Source organism: Hyaloscypha bicolor (assembly GCF_002865645.1).
Source record: "Hyaloscypha bicolor E unplaced genomic scaffold K444scaffold_56, whole genome shotgun sequence".
NCBI classification, from domain to species: domain Eukaryota; kingdom Fungi; phylum Ascomycota; class Leotiomycetes; order Helotiales; family Hyaloscyphaceae; genus Hyaloscypha; species Hyaloscypha bicolor.
This window is the reverse complement of record NW_020194558.1, coordinates 1,908,731-1,927,364: the sequence shown is the minus strand read 5'-3', so window position 1 is coordinate 1,927,364 and position 18,634 is coordinate 1,908,731. Positions and strand designations below refer to the sequence as shown.

The 18,634-nt window shown below is 49.1% G+C and overlaps 8 protein-coding genes across 8 annotated transcripts; 3 read left to right on the top strand and 5 right to left on the bottom strand.

The window, feature by feature from the left end:
* Positions 1-144: 144 nt before the first annotated feature.
* On the bottom strand, positions 145-859 carry K444DRAFT_611692 (SET domain-containing protein). The gene has a single exon (XM_024879994.1). The coding sequence runs from the start codon at positions 841-843 to the stop codon at positions 253-255; it is 591 nt and encodes a 196-aa protein (XP_024738351.1). The 5' UTR covers positions 844-859; the 3' UTR covers positions 145-252.
* Positions 860-2,053: 1,194 nt separating this feature from the next.
* Positions 2,054-3,232, bottom strand: K444DRAFT_370553 (uncharacterized protein). Its single transcript, XM_024872270.1, has 2 exons — positions 2,690-3,232; positions 2,054-2,640 (listed from the first exon to the last, which is right to left on the bottom strand). The coding sequence occupies exons 1-2, from the start codon at positions 2,766-2,768 to the stop codon at positions 2,141-2,143; spliced, it is 579 nt and encodes a 192-aa protein (XP_024738350.1). The 5' UTR covers positions 2,769-3,232; the 3' UTR covers positions 2,054-2,140.
* Positions 3,233-4,433: 1,201 nt separating this feature from the next.
* Positions 4,434-6,403, top strand: K444DRAFT_587546 (general substrate transporter; the record flags this gene model as incomplete). Its single annotated transcript, XM_024878027.1, has 5 exons — positions 4,434-4,555; positions 4,607-4,935; positions 4,986-5,036; positions 5,088-5,798; positions 5,872-6,403. The coding sequence occupies 5 exons, from the start codon at positions 4,434-4,436 to the stop codon at positions 6,306-6,308; spliced, it is 1,650 nt and encodes a 549-aa protein (XP_024738349.1). The 3' UTR covers positions 6,309-6,403.
* Positions 6,404-7,595: 1,192 nt separating this feature from the next.
* On the top strand, positions 7,596-10,064 carry K444DRAFT_526925 (putative phosphoketolase; the record flags this gene model as incomplete). The annotated part of the gene is made up of 1 exon (XM_024874591.1): positions 7,596-10,064. One exon carries the CDS (start codon positions 7,596-7,598, stop codon positions 10,062-10,064), a length of 2,469 nt encoding a protein of 822 aa, XP_024738348.1.
* A 1,414-nt stretch (positions 10,065-11,478) lies between these two features.
* Positions 11,479-13,340, bottom strand: K444DRAFT_611688 (UV radiation resistance protein-like protein; the record flags this gene model as incomplete). Its single annotated transcript, XM_024879993.1, has 1 exon — positions 11,479-13,340. One exon carries the CDS (start codon positions 13,335-13,337, stop codon positions 11,607-11,609), a length of 1,731 nt encoding a protein of 576 aa, XP_024738347.1. The 3' UTR covers positions 11,479-11,606.
* Positions 13,341-13,590: 250 nt separating this feature from the next.
* On the bottom strand, positions 13,591-15,001 carry K444DRAFT_611687 (WD40 repeat-like protein). The gene is made up of 2 exons (XM_024879992.1): positions 14,046-15,001; positions 13,591-13,997 (listed from the first exon to the last, which is right to left on the bottom strand). The coding sequence occupies exons 1-2, from the start codon at positions 14,753-14,755 to the stop codon at positions 13,634-13,636; spliced, it is 1,074 nt and encodes a 357-aa protein (XP_024738346.1). The 5' UTR covers positions 14,756-15,001; the 3' UTR covers positions 13,591-13,633.
* A 461-nt stretch (positions 15,002-15,462) lies between these two features.
* Positions 15,463-16,192, bottom strand: K444DRAFT_526121 (PRTase-like protein; the record flags this gene model as incomplete). Its single annotated transcript, XM_024874516.1, has 2 exons — positions 15,463-15,617; positions 15,685-16,192. The coding sequence occupies 2 exons, from the start codon at positions 16,190-16,192 to the stop codon at positions 15,463-15,465; spliced, it is 663 nt and encodes a 220-aa protein (XP_024738345.1).
* A 127-nt stretch (positions 16,193-16,319) lies between these two features.
* K444DRAFT_370474 (uncharacterized protein) lies at positions 16,320-17,126 on the top strand. Its single transcript, XM_024872269.1, has one exon. It carries the CDS (start codon positions 16,447-16,449, stop codon positions 17,026-17,028), a length of 582 nt encoding a protein of 193 aa, XP_024738344.1. The 5' UTR covers positions 16,320-16,446; the 3' UTR covers positions 17,029-17,126.
* Positions 17,127-18,634: the final 1,508 nt, after the last annotated feature.

Genomic DNA, 18,634 nt, shown 5'->3' with positions numbered 1-18,634 from the left:
TGTGCTATCTGTACCTTCAAATATGCCAAAGCGAAGCGCTTAGCTCTAGCTTAATCACCATGACCACCGACGATCTGAAAAGTTTCTATCAATACCTCACCGAACCGGGTGCTCCGTAAAAGGCCTCTCTTGAAAAGTTGGTATCGCAAATAGAGCTTCCTGAGGCAGGCTCCTTGGTGGTATATGCGGAAGAAGGAAATGTTATGGGGAAGGTCCTCACGTAAAAGCGCTGCTTCTTCGTGTCTGAAGTTTTTACGGATGGCTCGCTCCTTCTTTGCAGGTGTTGCAGAGGCATGTGAATCCGAATTTCCCTCTGATATGGGCTGAGTGACATCGGCACGCGCCACACCCATAATGGATTTCCCTTCCTGCCACGATGTCGCCGATGATGTTCTTGCCCGTGTCGAACCAGCGGCCGAACCCATAGTTGATGGTGATTTCCTCTCCTGCATTGATGTTTCGGATGAGGCGGATTTTGCCATCTTGCAGTCCATGATCCCACCAGTATTCGGCGTTCGGAACACAGTCATGATTGATCAGACCGATGGTGGGAAAGCTCGCCCAGAATAGGTCTCCAAATTCGTCCATAGTTGGAAATATATTCGATAAAGCGCCTTGCTCTGGGGTCTGGTCCGCGACATCCCCTTTGTTTTCGTGAAGCCTGAAGAATTCATCACTCATCGTTGGGGGGTTTGTTAACAAGGACCAAATGTTCGCCAGGGCCATATCAGTAGGGAATCTGTGGAATGGGTGTTCGGCGATGATTCGAGTCCCTTTAGGAAGGTTTCTAATAGCGACTAGACCAGCCCCTTTCCCCTCAATGTACTGGACAGCTACGAACATCCAGAAAACTCCCTGGAGGCCCATAAAGGACGGTATGGTCATTGGAGGGTGCTTTTCTGCCGCGACACTGCAACAGGGAATCATGATAGCTTGAACAATGCTGCCCCCAAAGTTTTTGCTTGAAAGGTATGCCGATGTGTTGCTGTGTGTGTTTTGATGCAGAAAAGAAAAGCGACACAGAGACAAGTCTTCCTAATTGCTAAGTGAGAGATAACAGAAGGAGCTACTAGCCAGGAGTTTTGCAGACCTTGGCTACCATATGAGGAAGGAATGACTGAACATGGCACCTTCCGCTCTCTTCAACGCCAAGAACTCCATACCTCGCAATTTAATGCAGTAATGATAAAGAATAAGCCCAAAATGAAAGCAGGAGACTGTAACCACGGCATAAGAGTGATCCCTGTCACCAAAGCCAAGAATATTATATCATTTTCGCAAAAGCGCGATTGAAGAGTCTGCAGTGAGTCCATCTACCGTTTTTATACATAGAAACTCCCATAAACGAAAGGAAATGCCAAAAAAGTGCATAAATCGCACCTTCCTCGGAAGCCCAGAATCTAGCTCAGGTAATCCAGTCCTCGAAACAAATTCATCCACAGACAGTTCCGCCTGGAAAGTCGCTGGCTTCGATCCTTGCAACGAGGAGGGGCTGATAGTTGCTGGCCATGCTGTAGTTCCGCTGGCGCATCTAGAAGTTCTAGCAGGCCTAATCCGTTTGTAAGCCCAAGCCAACGACCTTCAGCAACGAGATGCTGAATCCAAGTTCGTTCAGCGTTGATGTGAATGTCCCGGAGTACACTCGCGCAGGCTTGGCTCCATACTTCTTCTCCAACTGAACTGCAATCTCCATAGTGATGGCTCCCAGCTCGAGTCCACTCAGACCCTCGAGATTGTTGACCAGGAGAACCAGCTCATCACCGCAGCAATTACCGAGAACGAACGGTCTTCATCGTTCCAGTCCAGAAGTTCTTATGGCATGGTTTCCACAATATCGAGCAGGCCCATCTCAAGCTTGTGAGATCCAAGAAGCTAATGTTCATCAAGTCCGGTCCCCGACCCGAAACGTTCTGTGGCTAAAAGTTCGTCTGACTGCTTGTCTTGAATTGGCTGATTCGGTATTTTGACGTGCGAGATAGCAGAGCCAACAGAGAGAACCTGATCAGCAGTCAATCCGGCAACTCGGATGTCATCATCCAAGGTTGCTCTGGGCAAGTATAGCAGGGTACTCAGACAAATGGATGATTTAAGAAATGTTACCCAGTAGCAGCAAAAGCTCCGGCAACTTTTAAAACCAACACTATGCCGGCAATTCCGCTTCCTTCATGCTTCTGTGCCCTGATTCGTCCACGGCCAACACCATCCCCGACAACCACAAGCTCTGTCCTGATCCCAGAAGTTTGAACTTTGAGATGGCCGCTTTGAAGTTGGTAACATTGCCTTGATTGCTCGTCATCAGATTGATTAGATAGGAAGATGAACAATGAATTACTCGATGATTCATAATAATCGCAAGAATTCCGTGCTTTGCATCCACCTTAGTCAAAGCAACTTCGATCTGCGCTTGAGAAGAGGTTGACAAAACCTCCCCAGACATAGTAGCCGCAGCAAGCATTCCTCCGCCTACGTGACCTGTGAAGGAAGGTCCATGGCCGCTCCCGCTTCTAGAAATAATGGAGACCTTTGGAGGATAAGCTGACAACTTTGTTCTTGTGTCAACAGACAGACTCGGGACTGTAACTGCAACACTCCGCAGCCCACTGCCGATAAGTATCGCCTGATTGATGATGAAGTGTTCATCTACTTAAGGATCAGTCTTGTGGTATTTGGAGTTGAGATGGGGACGAACAGCCAATGCTTCCTGTTCGGGTTGAGATCCCAGTTAGTGGTTCAACATACGGGTGCAGCAGCGGGTTGATGGTTGGCATTGTTTTGGCGAAAATCAATAAATGCCTGGATTTTCAGTATCAAATATAAGTCTGCTGAGACATTGGACCAAAGGGGGATCTGTGGCGGCCTTTGTACGCATAGCGTTTTCGGGCGAAGGATGACATGTTGAGCACTTCACAACTGTCAGCCCACTTCAACCGACTGCGCTCGCAGCTTCGGCTTTCGCAATGTTTGAGCTCTTTCCAACAAAAATTCACACAACTTGAGAATTTGCACGTGATATCTTTGCGTTCTGGCTTCCTGGTGGATATTTGACCTGCTGTCACATGTCCGCGCTCACTGCGCAGCCACGAGAGTGCGCTTTCACACTCAAAGGTTGAAAGGTTGAACAGCATGCGGTCAAAGAGGCTGCATATCGAGACTGCCTTGAGGATGAATCTGGGATCTGACCTGCTCACTCGATTAGAGGATTCGGAATGTGATGAAAATATATGAAAGAGAAGAAGGGTTGGCGGTAAGGTCAAATTAAAGCTCCGATAATTAACCTTAGCGCCTTGGTAAAACACCACCTCGCGTCTCCCAACCTCACTTCATCACTCCATCGCCAGCGTTGCCGTCAAAACGAACATGGGATCTTACTCTCCGAGATCCTCTCCTTATGTACAGAAAACGTGTTCCCGATTGATCTCAGCTTGTCACAATATTGGCTACTAGCCTCGACTCTCGTTCTCTGCTCCCCCTGACATCGCGGGGCCGGGCAGGGCGCCGATCGACTTTAGTTTAAGTCGAAGTCGAATTTGTAGGTATCTAAAGGTATTTGGAGGTGCTTATCAGATTTTGCGGATCTAGCAAGAGGAGCAATCGTATCAGCAAGTGCGGATATAATACGCAGTTCTGATCGCACAAGTCTGGTGAAACAACAGCGATGCGTCACACAGACTACGTGGGGTTTGCTGAGACCTCTTAAATACTTTCCGAATCGTTTGAGCAATCCCCGCCTTTAGCTCTTCAAGACCCGACTTTGTAGCTCAAGACAGCTTCTTCGACTGAGAGGAGAATGCAATTTGGCTTCATTTCTAGCTCTTGTCCAGGAGTTCTTTCAATCGTTGCAGTTGTGACAGCTTCACGCAAGGCACCACGAATGACAGCACAGCTCGGCTATTAAGCTGGGTTCATATCGAGGGTTGAAGATCGACTCTGCAAACTATGAGTCTCAGGGACCAGGGTCGTCCTTCTAAACCCAGATATTTGAAAAAGGAAGGAGTACCGCCCAAATGTGCGCCTCATTGAGATCCAGCTTACTATTTTCATGTCAGAAGGCCTTCAAGCGTTTGCAACACTCCAGTCGTCTGGTATCCTGGTGCATTTGCCGGCCGCGACCCTCCACCAAATCCTCAAACCTGGAAGATGCGGGGTACTGGGACGATATAGACCAATCAATTCTGCTTTGAGAACAAGATCACCGGTTTAACTTGATTTTTGAATTGTCATTCTATCAATTTTCGGGACCTTTCACGCCATAAACGGAGAGTTGGTAACAACAGCTGTTGTTTTTACACCCCTGAACGCGGATGTCTCAGCCGCGCCGTCATCCCTCCCGGGGTATCAACATTTTCTCTCATTTGCCAAAAGGTATATGATGTGTCGTAGGTCGCATTACTCAAATGAATTTCAACTTTACACAAAGTGGTCACAATCATAAAATGGTTTCAAAAGGATTCAGCTTTCGGTCCATTGGGATAATGAAGCCCGAGGGTGTTCCTGGCTCCTCAGCTACTGCAATTGGAGTTGGCCTATTCGTTGCCTTCGGTGGCATATTATTTGGGTGAGTATCTAAGTATTGGCAAACTTCTGCTCCTGTTAATGGTTGGGGTAGATATGACACCGGAACTATTGGAGGTATCATTGCTATGCCGCACTGGTTGAAGACTTTTTCGACTGGCTACATCAATCCCGATACCAAAGGTCCCGGGATCACTGCCAATCAATCCTCTCTGATTGTATCAATTCTCAGTGCGGGAACTTTCTTTGGTGCATTAACTGCAGCACCCACGGCGGATTTCACGGGAAGAAGGATGGCTCTTATGATTACACTTGTTGTTTTCTGCTTTGGTGTTCTCTTGCAGACGATTTCGGTTGCGATCCCTCTCTTCGTGGCCGGTCGTTTCCTTGCTGGGTTTGGTGTTGGCCTGATCTCTGCATTGAGTAAGTATCCATCACTCGAGGTGTTTGAAATAGGACTAATGATAATTTAGTCCCTCTTTATCAATCAGAAACTGCTCCTAAATGGATTCGAGGAACGGTTGGTAAGTACAAGATTCATCTCAAAGCATGCAGCGCGTCCTAACGATATATAGTCGGCGCATATCAACTTGCCATTACGATCGGTCTCTTGATCGCAGCAGTCGTCGACAACGCTACCAAAGACCGCGCAGATTCCGGCTCGTATCGCATCCCGATCGCCATACAATTTTTTTGGGCCATCATACTTGGAGTTGGCCTCCTTTTTCTACCCGAGACACCTCGTTATCTGATCAGAATGGGCCGTGACGAAAAGGCAGCCAAATCACTATCTCGCCTACGTCGACTCCCAATTGACAATCCATTCTTGATCGACGAACTCGCAGATATCAAAGCGAATTATGAGCACGAGTTATCCTTGGGCACATCTTCATACAAAGATTTCCTGACCTGGCACACATTGGGCAAACGTCTGATGACTGGCTGCCTCCTCCAAAGCCTTCAACAGCTCACCGGCATCAACTTTATATTTTACTACGGAACTTCGTTCTTCACGAATTCGGGAATCCAGAACCCATTCGTTACGACTATGATTACTTCTGCGGTCAACGTTGCGTCTACATTCCCCGGCCTCTATCTCGTCGAGACGTGGGGACGTCGTCGTCTGTTACTCTTCGGTGCGATAGGCATGTTTGTATCACAAATGATTGTCGCTTCTGCTGGAACAGCATTCCCAGGCACAACGAACATGTCTGCACAGAAAGCTCTTGTTGCTTTTGTCTGTGTCTACATCTTCTTCTTCGCCTCATCCTGGGGACCAGTTGCCTGTAAGTCCGCTTAAGCCAGCTTCCCACTCTCATCCCAATCTAGTCCTCAGACCAAAGCTAAGTCGCATTCTAGGGGTTGTTACCGGGGAAATCTTCCCTCTCGGTGTCCGGGCAAAAGGCCTGTCTATGACCACAGCTAGCAATTGGTTGCTAAATTGGGCGATTGCCTACTCCACGCCCTACCTTGTCAATCCTGGCCCAGGCAACGCAAATCTCCAAGCAAAGATCTTCTTCCTTTGGGGTGGATGCTGCCTCGTCTGTGCGTTCTTCGTATGGGCTTTAATATATGAGACCAAAGGACTCAGTCTCGAAGAGGTCGATGAGATGTATGAGAAAGTTGATAAGGCGTGGAAGAGCAACGGGTTTGTTCCCTCAAGGGAGTTCAGGCAGGAAGACAAGAACACTGGAGCAGTTGGAAGTGGCAAAAAATTGAAGGATGATGTGCCAGTGGTTGATCACTCATCTGAGCATACGGAGGTCAATGGTGTGACTACCGAGTCCTCGGAGTAATCGGACGAAACGGTTCCGATGGGAGATGTTGATAACGTGTTCAGTTACTAATGACCTTATGTACCAGTAGTATCAAAGAATTCTTTATCATCGAGATATCAGTCCTGAGATGAATAATTGCACCATGTGCCACCAATGTTCCGTGGGAGCATGGTACAACTAATTCCCCCGGTTCACCAAGTCCTGCTTATCACGTGATTGTCACCTCTGTTTCTTGGGCCGAAGAACTCTCCCACCCCATCTTTGCAGTCTACTGCAACGATTAAGCTCTTGTCCCTGCCCAAGAAAGTGTTCTGCTATAGATTCCATGACAGGCCGACACCCAGAAGATCTCCAGGTCCCCTATCACGTGAAACGGAGTGAAGCGAGGAAAATAAAGACCTTACTTTTCAATGACAGTGGGTCATCTTCTCGAATACTTCATTTTCCAGCGCCGCAAAATCGTTGCAACGGGTTCCGATACGACATCAGGCCATGTCATATGTCAATTATCTCGAGACAAGCGTCTCGTACCATCTCCAACGTGTCATTGACACGCCACCTTTTGGGCCTTTTAGTGGCCTCGGCGGCGTCAGGGTCCCCAAGCCCGCATGCATGAGCCCCGCCATCCGTCGCGCTCTCAACTTTGCGCTGCACATGGGCAATCGTGATCAGACAAGAGGTAGACAGAATCTCTTGCGCGTGTTGCATGTTCGGTGATCGACCCTATCCACTGCAAACAACGCTTCTACCTCAACTAAGCAGGGAGCATGGGGATGCTCTGACTGCATCATGATCTTGTTGCATCTTTTCCTGCACCTGGACTGCTCGACTCGGCCAGGATCGCCTCAATAGGTTCTTCGGCAAGTCATCCCATGCCAGAAGTCACCCCATAAACCGAGGATCGCGGTATGCTCGTTCAATCGAGAAAACAATAATCCGCTGCGGTGGGTAAGTACCTGAGTTCCAGCAAAATTGTCTGCAAATATCAGACCACCTCTTACCCATCCTGCACGACTGCATGACCCCTCCAAGGACTGATAGCTAAGCTAACCCCTCCCAAAATTTCATTCATAAGGCGAGAGCTGTCCACTGCCCATTCCCTTTCAATTCCTTCAAGCAACTCCCTCTCAGTTATCGAACTATCAAAGCTGCTCAAGCTTAATTATCGAAACCGCCAAACAGCATTTAAGGCTGTGAAGTGAATACCCTCACTTCCAATTACCCCGCCATAGCAATTGGACCCTAAACAACCCACCAACAACAGTTTCACCGAATCATCCGAGAAGCATGGACTCAATGCCAACAATGGTGGCACCAGCTGCTCAAGAAATTGAGCCTGCTGCAAAAGATGTTGAGGTCAAGAGCATATCTCCTTACGGAGTTGCTCGCTCAACAGTTTCCGGGAAGCCCCTCGACGCTGAGGAAATCCGCAAATATGAAGCTTGGTTCAAGGCCAGCATGTACCTATGCCTTGGCATGCTCTACCTCCGCGAAAACCCCCTCCTCAAGGAGCCTCTCAAGGTCGAACATCTCAAAGCTCGTTTACTGGGCCACTGGGGATCTGACGCTGGTCAAGCTTTCACATGGATGCACTTCAATCGTCTTATCAAGAAATACGACTTGAATGCACTCTTCGTGTCCGGCCCAGGTCATGGAGCTCCAGCTGTTCTCTCACAATCATACCTCGAGGGTGTCTACTCGGAAGTCTACCCAGACATGGCAGAGAATGAGGAGGGCATGAGGAGATTCTTCAAGCAATTCTCATTCCCAGGTGGAGTCGGATCTCACGCCACGCCCGAGACCCCAGGTTCCATTCACGAGGGTGGTGAACTCGGATACTCAATTTCCCACGCTTTCGGTACGGTCTTCGATAACCCGAGCTTGATCACATTGACGATGGTTGGAGATGGCGAGGCTGAGACCGGCCCTCTTGCTACCAGCTGGCACAGCACAAAATTCCTCAACCCAATGACTGATGGTGCAGTCCTTCCAGTACTCCACCTTAACGGCTACAAGATCAACAATCCTACTATCCTCGCACGTATCAGTCACGCAGAATTAACGGCACTGTTCGTTGGTTATGGTTGGACACCATATTTCGTTGAGGGTAGCGACATGGAGAGCATGCACCAAGCAATGGCAGCAACACTTGAGCACTGTGTGTTGGAGATCAAGAAGTGCCAGAAGCAAGCTCGAGACTCCAAGAAAGCATTCCGCCCCCGCTGGCCCATGATCGTCCTTCGAAGTCCTAAAGGTTGGACTGGTCCAAGAAAGATTGACAGCAAGCTCCTCGAAGGTTTCTGGCGGGCACATCAGATCCCAATCCCCGATGTCGCCTCAAATCCCGCACACTTGAAAATCTTGGAGGACTGGATGAAGGGCTACAATGCAGATGAGGCTTTTGGCAAGGATGGCAAGTTGATTCCAGAGTTGAAGGCTCTTGCTCCCACTGGAAATGCTCGCATGTCTGCCAACCCAGTCGGCAATGGTGGACTTCTCCGCAAGCCTCTGGACATGCCAGACTTCCGCAAATACGCCCTTCCCAACATAGAACCTGGTATTTCGAATCTCGGCAGCATGGTCAACATGGCAAAGTTCCTCCGAGACATTGTCGCAAAGAATATGACCAACTTCCGTGTCTTCGGCCCAGATGAGACTGAGTCCAACAAGCTCGGCGAGATCTATAAGGCAGGCAAGAAGGTCTGGATGGGAGAATACTTTGAGGAAGATTCAGATGGAGGAAACTTGGCAATGGAAGGCCGTGTGATGGAGATGCTGAGTGAGCATACCTGCGAAGGCTGGATGGAAGGCTACGTTCTCTCAGGACGACATGGTCTTCTCAACAGCTACGAACCCTTCATTCACATCATCGACTCTATGGTCAACCAACACTGCAAATGGATTGAGAAGTGCAATGAAGTCGAATGGCGTGTCAAGGTCGCCTCCCTCAACATCCTTCTCACAGCTACCGTCTGGAGACAAGACCACAACGGCTTCACCCATCAAGATCCTGGTTTCCTCGATGTTGTCGCAAACAAGAGCCCAGAAGTCGTGCGAATCTACCTCCCACCTGACGGAAACACTCTCCTCTCGGTCACAGATCATTGTCTCCGCAGCACCAACTACGTCAATGTCATCGTTGCCGACAAGCAAGACCATATCCAATACCTCAATATGGAAGAAGCAATCGAGCACTGCACCAAGGGAGTCGGAATATGGGACTGGGCCAGCAACGACCAAGGTGAAGATCCTGACGTCGTCATGGCATCCTGCGGCGATGTCCCAACCCACGAAGCCCTCGCCGCTACCGGACTCCTCCGCGAACTTCTCCCCCAACTGAAGATCAGATTCGTAAATGTCATCGATCTCTTCAAGCTCATCTCATCTGTGGACCATCCCCACGGCATGTCAGACAAAGAGTGGTGCTCAGTCTTCACGCAAGACCGCCCCATCATCTTCAACTTCCACTCGTACCCATGGCTCATCCACCGCTTGACCTACAAGCGACCCGGCCAACTTAACCTCCACGTCAGAGGCTACAAGGAGAAAGGCAACATCGACACCCCTCTCGAGTTGGCCATCCGAAACCAGACTGATCGGTTCTCGCTGGCGATGGATGCCATTGATCGGATCCCGACGCTACATAACAAGGCTAGTGGTGTGAGAGAGAAGTTGCTGAATATGCAGATTGCGGCTAAGACGCAAGCGTATGAGAATGGTATTGATCCGGCATATATCACCGCCTGGAGATGGCCGCATCCCCCAAAGGAGTAAATCGGTAGATGGCGGGCAAAATTGCAACCTTTTGATACCTGTGGATAGATTTGAGGTGGTAATGAGGACGAAGCAACGAGGCGTTTCTGGGTACATAGCTTTGGAAATTGAGAAACTTTTGCATCATCGTTCTGTGTGCGTGCTTGCATCCTTCTGTTCCAGGTGCCTACAATATCTGTACATCTCTTCTTCCACCTCACTCGTGGTGTATTCTCTGCTGCTTTCCATTTTCGCTTCACCAAGTGGCCCAGTCCACCTCTGTCCCGAAAGCCGATCCCCAACGATTTCCTGTCCTTCCTTGTTGCACATCACAAAGCTAGGAATGAAACTAGGAATGCGGGCCACCTCTCCTCTCAAGCTGGTCTCAACTATTTGAAGTCTATTTCCAATCTTTACTTCCTTGTGGCACATCCAAAAGGTTCTTTGTCCCAAACTCTTGGAAATTAGCTTCCTCTCTTACACATAATCCCTTCTCGACCCCGAACATTCTCCAAATCTTTCTCCCTTTGTATATTATCTGATGCGTCGAGAAATGCGAAGATATGATGGTATGCAGGGAAATTCGCTCCTACCCACGCCATGATTCGAGGAACGGCCCGTTGAAAGTTTCCCGCATACAACTCCTTAGCCTCCGCTACCATCCCCTTATTGCAGAAGCAAGATCTAAAAGTTGATGACGTCAGAATCCTCCCACAGTCTTAGCGGCTATTCAGTGGTTTGTTATTATACATTTTAGAACCAAACCGTTGAACGGGAACTAGGTAGGCAGGGAGGGGCGCTTTAGTTCGGCACCACGGATCCTGCCTCGCCTCAAGTTCTCTCAGGCGATATACTTTCTGCTTTTAGTATATTGTGTTTAGCGACAGGAGACCCGGTAGTATTTGTGTGTAGGGGTTCTATACTAGGCTTCCAACTGAGAGACGAGCAATCTGATTCTTAGATTTCTTGCAAACTGCAAATTAAGCGAGATGCCCCTTATTTTCAATCCGAGGTCGCTTTTTCTTCCTTTGCATATTATACTGATGTAAAAGAATAAAATCGTTGCCGCTCAACTTTGAGCATCTATCGGACATATACTCGTGTATCCAAAACTTAAATATTATTATTTTCAATTGACTTGGCTTTATTTTGATCATGGCCTGGCCCCTATCCAATCAACTGTACGCGAACTCAAAAATTTCAGCTTGCAAAACGGACGCCAAATCTCACGCACACCTAGATGGCCCCATCTGGCCGCTCGGAAAATGGATGCAGGTGAGAGAGCACGGACCCAGAGCTAAGTACACAATGCCTCTATATTCGTTCTGAAGCCTTTAAATTCCGGATCAACAAAGTACGCCCTGAACATCGGATGTCATTTATGAAGCAGCGTACATTGCCCAGGGGTTGTTCCGATTTCAAGCTTAATGTCGTAACAAGATTTTCTCGCGCTGTTCAATATCGTGCGTGCAAAACATGACGTTCCGCCTCAAGTTCTAATCAAGAGAGACAATGATAGCAAGGTCAAAACAATGCTCATGTGGTATCATTACTATCAGCAAATCATCTCTTGATATTCTCCCTCAATCCCCTCGTCCTCAAACTCTGCACATGCGTATCTCTAAATGGCACACTCGCCATATTAAAATCTCTGTTCCCTTTGCCAACATCAAGCTTCACACCTTTGGCTTCTGCACTGCCATTCTCCAACGCCTTCCTAACAGCCTCGCTCTGCGCCCCTACAATTCCGGAATCCGCACTCCCCCTCCGACTCCCGATCTCGACCTCCCTCCCAGTTATTAGCCCCCTTATCCCGCCTGCTTTGCGAGCAGGTAACTCGCTGCTCCCTGCACTGCATACATAAAGTACGTATTTGAGATTCGGGAGCGTCTGTCGAATATCCATTACTTTTAACCCTTGGCTCTCGGCTAGCCGTTCAATGTTCTTGTTTAAAAGGAAGACGCCGTAGTCGAACCGGAAGCGGACTGTGCCCTTCATGTACAGGGGGAAAATGCGCTGATTGTCCTGCAGGATGGAGATGGAGTCTTGTATTATTGAGCGAGAGCCATATGAAGTTATTGGGTACGGAAGCGGGACTGAGAGGTAATATTGTAGCAAGTCTACCAGACGGGCAACATAGCCAAGGGCTGCGGAGATGATGTCTTCATCTGCGTCTTCGAAGATGGAGTTCGGGAGGGGAAGGCCGCAGATGGTGAAGAGGAGGGTGTGGGTTGTTGCTTCTATGGGGTAGATGGCGAGAAGCTCTTCGCATATTCGTCTTCTCTGGCCATGAATTTCGGATGTGGTGGTTTGTAAGAGTGTTTTGCAGTTCGAGAGTTTGTCTTGGGCGTTGTTTATATCCTCCAGATATTTCAGTTGTAGTTCTTTACCGGTCTTAATAGCTTCCGTGCGTGATGATATTGAGGTTTTGAGCTCGGCACGCCTGCGTATGGAGTTTTTGAGCAACTTGCGTTCAGAAGCTACGTAGCGTGATGCAAGAGCCACCTCCTCCTCTGCTTGTGGGGATTCATCCACAGGATTCGAAAGTAGAATTTCGTTGATTTGAGCAGCTAATTCTTCGCGGGTGGCGAGAGCATCTTGAATCGATTCGTCAAGATTGGACAGGCGCATGAGCGCACTATATGATGATGTGGGTAATGAGGGAGCGTGTTTCGGGTTCGGTGGTTTTGACGCGAGATCAATTGTGTAGATTCCATCGATGAGGTGGAACAGAATACAATTCGGTAGAAAAGGGTGGTTTTCCAGAGTCCCAACAAACTGCAGCGACTGTAGACTGACTTCTTCTTCAATAAGAGGCACAAAGTCTTGTCTCTTGACCCATAACCTGATTGTAAAAGTATCGAGTCTCGTCGTCGCGGGCCCAAATCCGGAGAGATCAAAGAATCGAAACGTAGGATTCATAGCCCTTTCCACAACCTCGCTGATGTATATCGGGTCCTCCTGTCCCTTCGCATGCAGTGTAAAGAACGTATCGGCTGTCCTGCTGTCGATGACATCTTCGAGCTTCTTTTGCCGCAGATCCGGGCTGGCACCACTCCAATTCGTACTTCTCCTTCGCAGTTTCGGTGGTCGCAGGTCTCCTGACGATTGCGCATGGTGGAGCTGTGGTTCGCGCAGAGCTTCGAGCTTCTGAGGAGTTTTATTGAGAGCTGCGTCGTCAATTGTCTTGCCGCGTGGCCGGGAAAGAGTGAGATTCCGCAGGTATATCCCTTGCAGATGCCGTAATTTTCGATTCTGGGGCAAGAGTAATGGCCGCGATAGTTCGGAGGCCATACTGTTGATGAGAGAGGATTTGAAGTGATGTTGCCTCGATCGAAAAAGGTTAGCTGTGTCGGAGAATGAAGATGCCGAGGGTCAGCCTCGTCTCGTGAGGCTTAGAATTTGAGATGGATGGAAAGTGGTTGATCAGCAAAACTCGCAAGCAAATCTGGATGACGAGATTTCTCATGTTTATTTAAAGGTCTGGTCGAACATCGCAGGAACATTCATTATAGGAAAAATTTATATTTTGAAATATCAATAAAAAGCCTGCCCTGACCCCTCATGATTCCCATGCCACGCCAACTCATTCATCTCCTTCCAATAATCTGCCTGGGCTTACAGTCATCCTCCACAACAGGATGCAGCATGATCTTATTAGGAAGATCTGGTGTATTAAACAAATACCCCTTACTCCAATCATAGCTAACTGCATAAGCAAAGAGCTTTCCATTCATATTAAACGCCGTCGCAGAAATCTGTCCCTCAACACCTGGATACAGGTTCAGCCTGCACTTAGTCTCATTGTCCCAGAATTGGAAGGTGCCGTCAGAACCGCACGTGCTGAAGGTACCATGAATTGGATGAACCGAGATATCGTTGATGGTCCACACGTTCGTTACATTGTCGGTTGGTTTGTCTTTTTGGCGGTGGCATTTGAAGGAGTAAGATTTGCTGACTAATGTTAGTTGTGAGTATCATTAGAGAGCTTGAGAGACTGACTTGGAATGGTCTTGATCAGAAGTGTACTGGAACGAAACTCTGCCCTCAATACTTCCAAGGGCAAAGCCAGACCCATCGAGAAAGCATGTGACGACCCTGCTCTGGTGGTTGAGCGGACTCTGTCTTGTTCTCCATATCGCACCCCAGTGTTCTAGATTCACAAAATGGTTTTGCCGATCTGCAGTTACAACAACAAGCAGCTTGTTCCTCGCATCCAGAGCATACACCCATTCAGGAAGAGCTAGCTGCGCTGCTGGGGTTGCTAATCTCAGGTCCCAAAATTCAACTGTTCTATCCCAACTACCTGTAACCACCATAGGGGCATTGGTGTTTGGCGCATCGAAGAATCGAACAGATCGGATAGGAGCGTCATGGGCGGCAACTTGTTGCGCGGGAGCTCCGTTCGCACCGAGATCTAATATTCGAGCAGTTTTGTCTGCGCCTGCTCCGACAACCTTTTGACCATCCTGACGAAATACATCATCAGATTTTGAAGGTGAAGAGAAGAAGAACACTGACTCCTGACCAGTGGCAACTGAGCACTGGTCCCCCAAATTCAATTGCAGCTGCAACGACGCCAGTCCGGCTTTTCGTAATATCGTAGATGCGGACTTTGCAGTCCCAAGATCCAACAGCAAGGTAATTCTCGACTGGTGACCAAGCCAACGAGGATGTACTGTCGTCTGGTGGGGAAATAAGTTGTCTATCATTGCTCAGATCACCGGGGACCTGGCGGGGGCAAAGCCATATTGAATCTGAGATGTAAGAAGTAGAAAATGTCTCGCCTTCGACATGATTAAGGATGCAGGAACTCGAGCAGGTTCCTCCCTTATAAAGAATTTGCGTTCGATCCTGCCTTGCAGGGCGTCAAATCGAAGATTCGCATTAATCCCTGTCATGAATGCTGAACCGCAAGCCACAAGTGAGGAGCGATGGAGCTTCACGTGATGAACTGCTTCGACCCCACTGGAGATGTTCAACAAAGGATTTTCCTGCTCTTCAACTGACATTGAAGTTTTTGAGGTGATACGTGCCACCACCATGTATTGGTACATGGATGTAGGTCAAAATAGCAACTCTGCTATCATGTTCCGACTCCTGATCTTCCCTGCCGTATGGAGAGCCTACCTTGGGAACTGTTGAATGACCCATGACCCATCAGACTTGAAGCAAACAACTTTTTGAATGAGCTCTTTGCTATGTGCCCCGCCAAGCCAGTGGTTGAGTGCAAGCATTAGAACGCTCCTGCACCAAATCCTCGATGCCTCAACATATGTACTTCCTCCAAAGTGGTATCTCGCCCATTATAATTCGTAAAACGCGTCGCAGGTAGAGGAGATGCTGTAATGCAATGCTGTCTATGTTGAATGCCGCCCAAACGCCAAAGAAACCCAGCAACGAAGTTCGAACGGTGGTGTTATTTGCCCATCATATCGTCCTTGAGAAGTGTGACTACAGGAGCATCGAGTTTGTCCCGTCCCTTTAAGAAATCGAGTTCGAGAATGAATAAGAATCCGATCAGATCACCGCCCAGTTGTTTGACGAGATTACCGGCAGCTTCAGCGGAACCACCTATTGACTTATGTTAGCTCATATACTTACCCACGAGGCGGCATGTCTCGCAGGACAGCGCTCTTACCAGTGGCAATAATATCATCAACCACCAGCACCTTCTGCCCTTTTGCTACAGCGTCGCTTTGAATTTGAAAGAAGTCCTGACCATACTCCTTCTCAAACACAGCCTCCTTGGTGGGACCGGGGAGCTTTCCTCGCTTGCGGACTGGTGCAAAGCTGGCACCCAGTCTTAATGCCAGACTGGGACCAAACAAGAACCCTCTTGCATCAAGGCCGACGATAACATCCGGTTTGACACTATTGTTGAAGAGGAGGACTTGTAGTTCGAGAGCGCGGATGAGTGAGGTGTGAAGAGAGTGAGACGCAAAGAGAGGAAGTATATCAACGAAATCTATGCCGGGGATGGGAAAGTCAGGAAATTGTCGAAGAGCGGCCCGCAGGCTTATCTTTGTACTGGCGAGTTCGGAGGCACTGGTGGCAGAGGAGGTGGGCTGGGACTCGAGTCTCGTGGCATTGTCTGTGGTAGCTGATGTGCTTGCCGGAGGTGCAACGTGAGGTTGTTGCGTGGGCATCGTGGAGAGAGAAGAGAAGCGGCGGGAGGAGAGGTGAGGTCGGTAGTCAGATATGCAAATTGACAAAAATTTCCTGGGATGGGGAAGGCGACGGTCGTTCGGGGGTTTCTATTTGGCTTGGATTGGCGAAGGATAACTCTGATAGTGGGCTACCCCTACCAGTGGCAGGGAGAGGCTGGAAAGAGCAAATAAGGTAGGTAGCAGCGCGCTGCTGGATGGGGCAAATCTGAGCCGTAGTGCGCCGCGAGGAGTGGATGGCTGTGGCCGTGGCCGTGGATAGGGTCCGGATGAGAAAGGGCCAAGAGAGCAGGGCAGCGGCGACAGCAGCCACCTTAATGCACGCTGAATCGTGGGCGATGGGTGGTGAGGTGATACCCGTTCGCGGAGGCGGAAACCGTGCTATGGAGGGGAATGGCTGCGGAGGGCTGCTGTGGAATGGTGGTGGTTGTGAGAGGAGACGGTGTGAGCGTGGAGGGGTTTGTTGCATTGGAGCGGCAAAGCCCAGAGCTTCTTTAGTTTTTTGCCTGACTAGTAAAAAGTCTGACAACGCATATCAACTGCATGCACTGTATCTCAGCTCAGCTCTCTCTTGCTCGTATCTCACTGTACACTTCAAGAGGGGCATTATGGGTGCAATATGCACTCCACAACAGACTCGTCGTCCACTCCACCCCCTCAACATGGCGCAGAGCCCAGATATAAAAAATATATACCAAGTGACACATTGTCTCACCCAAAGCCCCGATCCCCACTACAACACCGCATCAGCTCCCCGAATTCCGGCTTCCATGTCGTGGAAACAAATTTCTCGAGCAGCCAAAAAAAAAAAGCGTTGAGCCGATGAGGTGATTCTGCCATTCTGCGCCTCTGCGCCTCTGCGGCCAATCACAGCTGTGAATCCAGTCTTCCTCAACCTCATCCTTCCCATTTATCCCCTTGGTGGATGCCGACGCTCTGCCCCACGTCGTGGCTGACAAGCCGCCAATTCCTAAGAGTCATCCGTTTTTCACATGTCCCTTTTCCCGCCTGCCCTATGGGGCTGATAAGCATCGAGCACTGCACGCTTTCTTGCACTCTTCTTGCTTTTGCTGAACGAGCACATCGTGGTTCCACGTGGCGGCCTCGCCGAAGCTGGGGGTATGAATGCCCAAAGTAGCACAGAAAACAAGAGCCATTCTACAGGCGTCCAGGGCCGTCAAGGAATCCGGCCCAACATGCCTGTGTAACGAGAAGACTCGAGGCCCTTGAGCTTGGGCTTGGCCGATGAGGCACGACATTGCTGGTCGCATAATCGTTATCGATAAGTATGCATCAGGGGGGAGCCCGAGCAAGCCACGCATGATCCCCATATGCAGCTTCCGATCGGAGAAGATGTGATAGAGTTTCATGTACTATGAGGTAAAAAGACGCATAGGGGCGGGTATGGCTTGAGACTGAAACTCTGGTTGTTTTGATAAATGCGCTCATTCTGTCTGAAATTCGGTTCGAGCTCTTTGCGAGATATCCCGTTTATCATCACGTGAAAATGGACCTGTTCGAGACTGTTCTCCCCAGTAATGTATCCGCTGAAGATTGACATTGCTTGAATAGTCCCACCCGAATCACATCCTAACTAGGTCCATGCTCGGCACCATCGAGATCGGTTATTGTACTAATTTTAGAAATATGTACAAAGAGAGTAACCCGGTAACCCCTGAGCAAGTCCATTGACTATTCACGGAAAGAAAACGTTTCTTCTTGTGTCTGACCGTGCAGTTTCGTTAATTTTACAAGGAAGATTTGACAGTTGAGACATTTGACAAGTCGAATTGAAATGTGATCAAGTCGGTCGGGGTTTTTTTGCAACGTTCCGATCCGATAATCTACCTGAGCCTTCATCCCACCATGGCCCCTGATTGTAGTAACTCTGACTACCATATACTCCGAATCACCCTCTTTTCAACATCAAAAATTCCTTGCCTCTACCAACACACCTTCGAGAAGGTGGAAATATCATAGCAGACGCTGACCTCACTATAAAATCTGGGGGCTGGACGCCTGAGATGCCGCAACGTGGGGGTCGGGGTTGTCGTCGTTGGAGTGGCCGCCACTGTTGATGGTGATACTGGCTCTGGGGAATTTTTCGAAGTAGGTGCAGGATTGTGGGGGATGCTGGAGTGGTAGACGGAGTTGCTGCGGATTATGAGCTCGAAGATGTAGGCGTTGTAGAGGATGCAAGGGGAGATTGGAACGTCGGTCACCGGCAGCACCGTCGATTGAGTACTCTTATCCCCCCATCGGAACACGGAGTCAAGGTCCCCTTGCACGTTTATCTTGGTTGGTCTTCTCGGCCCCATACACGAGGTATATCGTCAAGTTCTTTGAAAACGGAACTACAATGCGAAGGCTCCTCTCTGAGGCTAATGACTTCTCATTGACCGGCAAGGTCTCATGAGGTGGAAA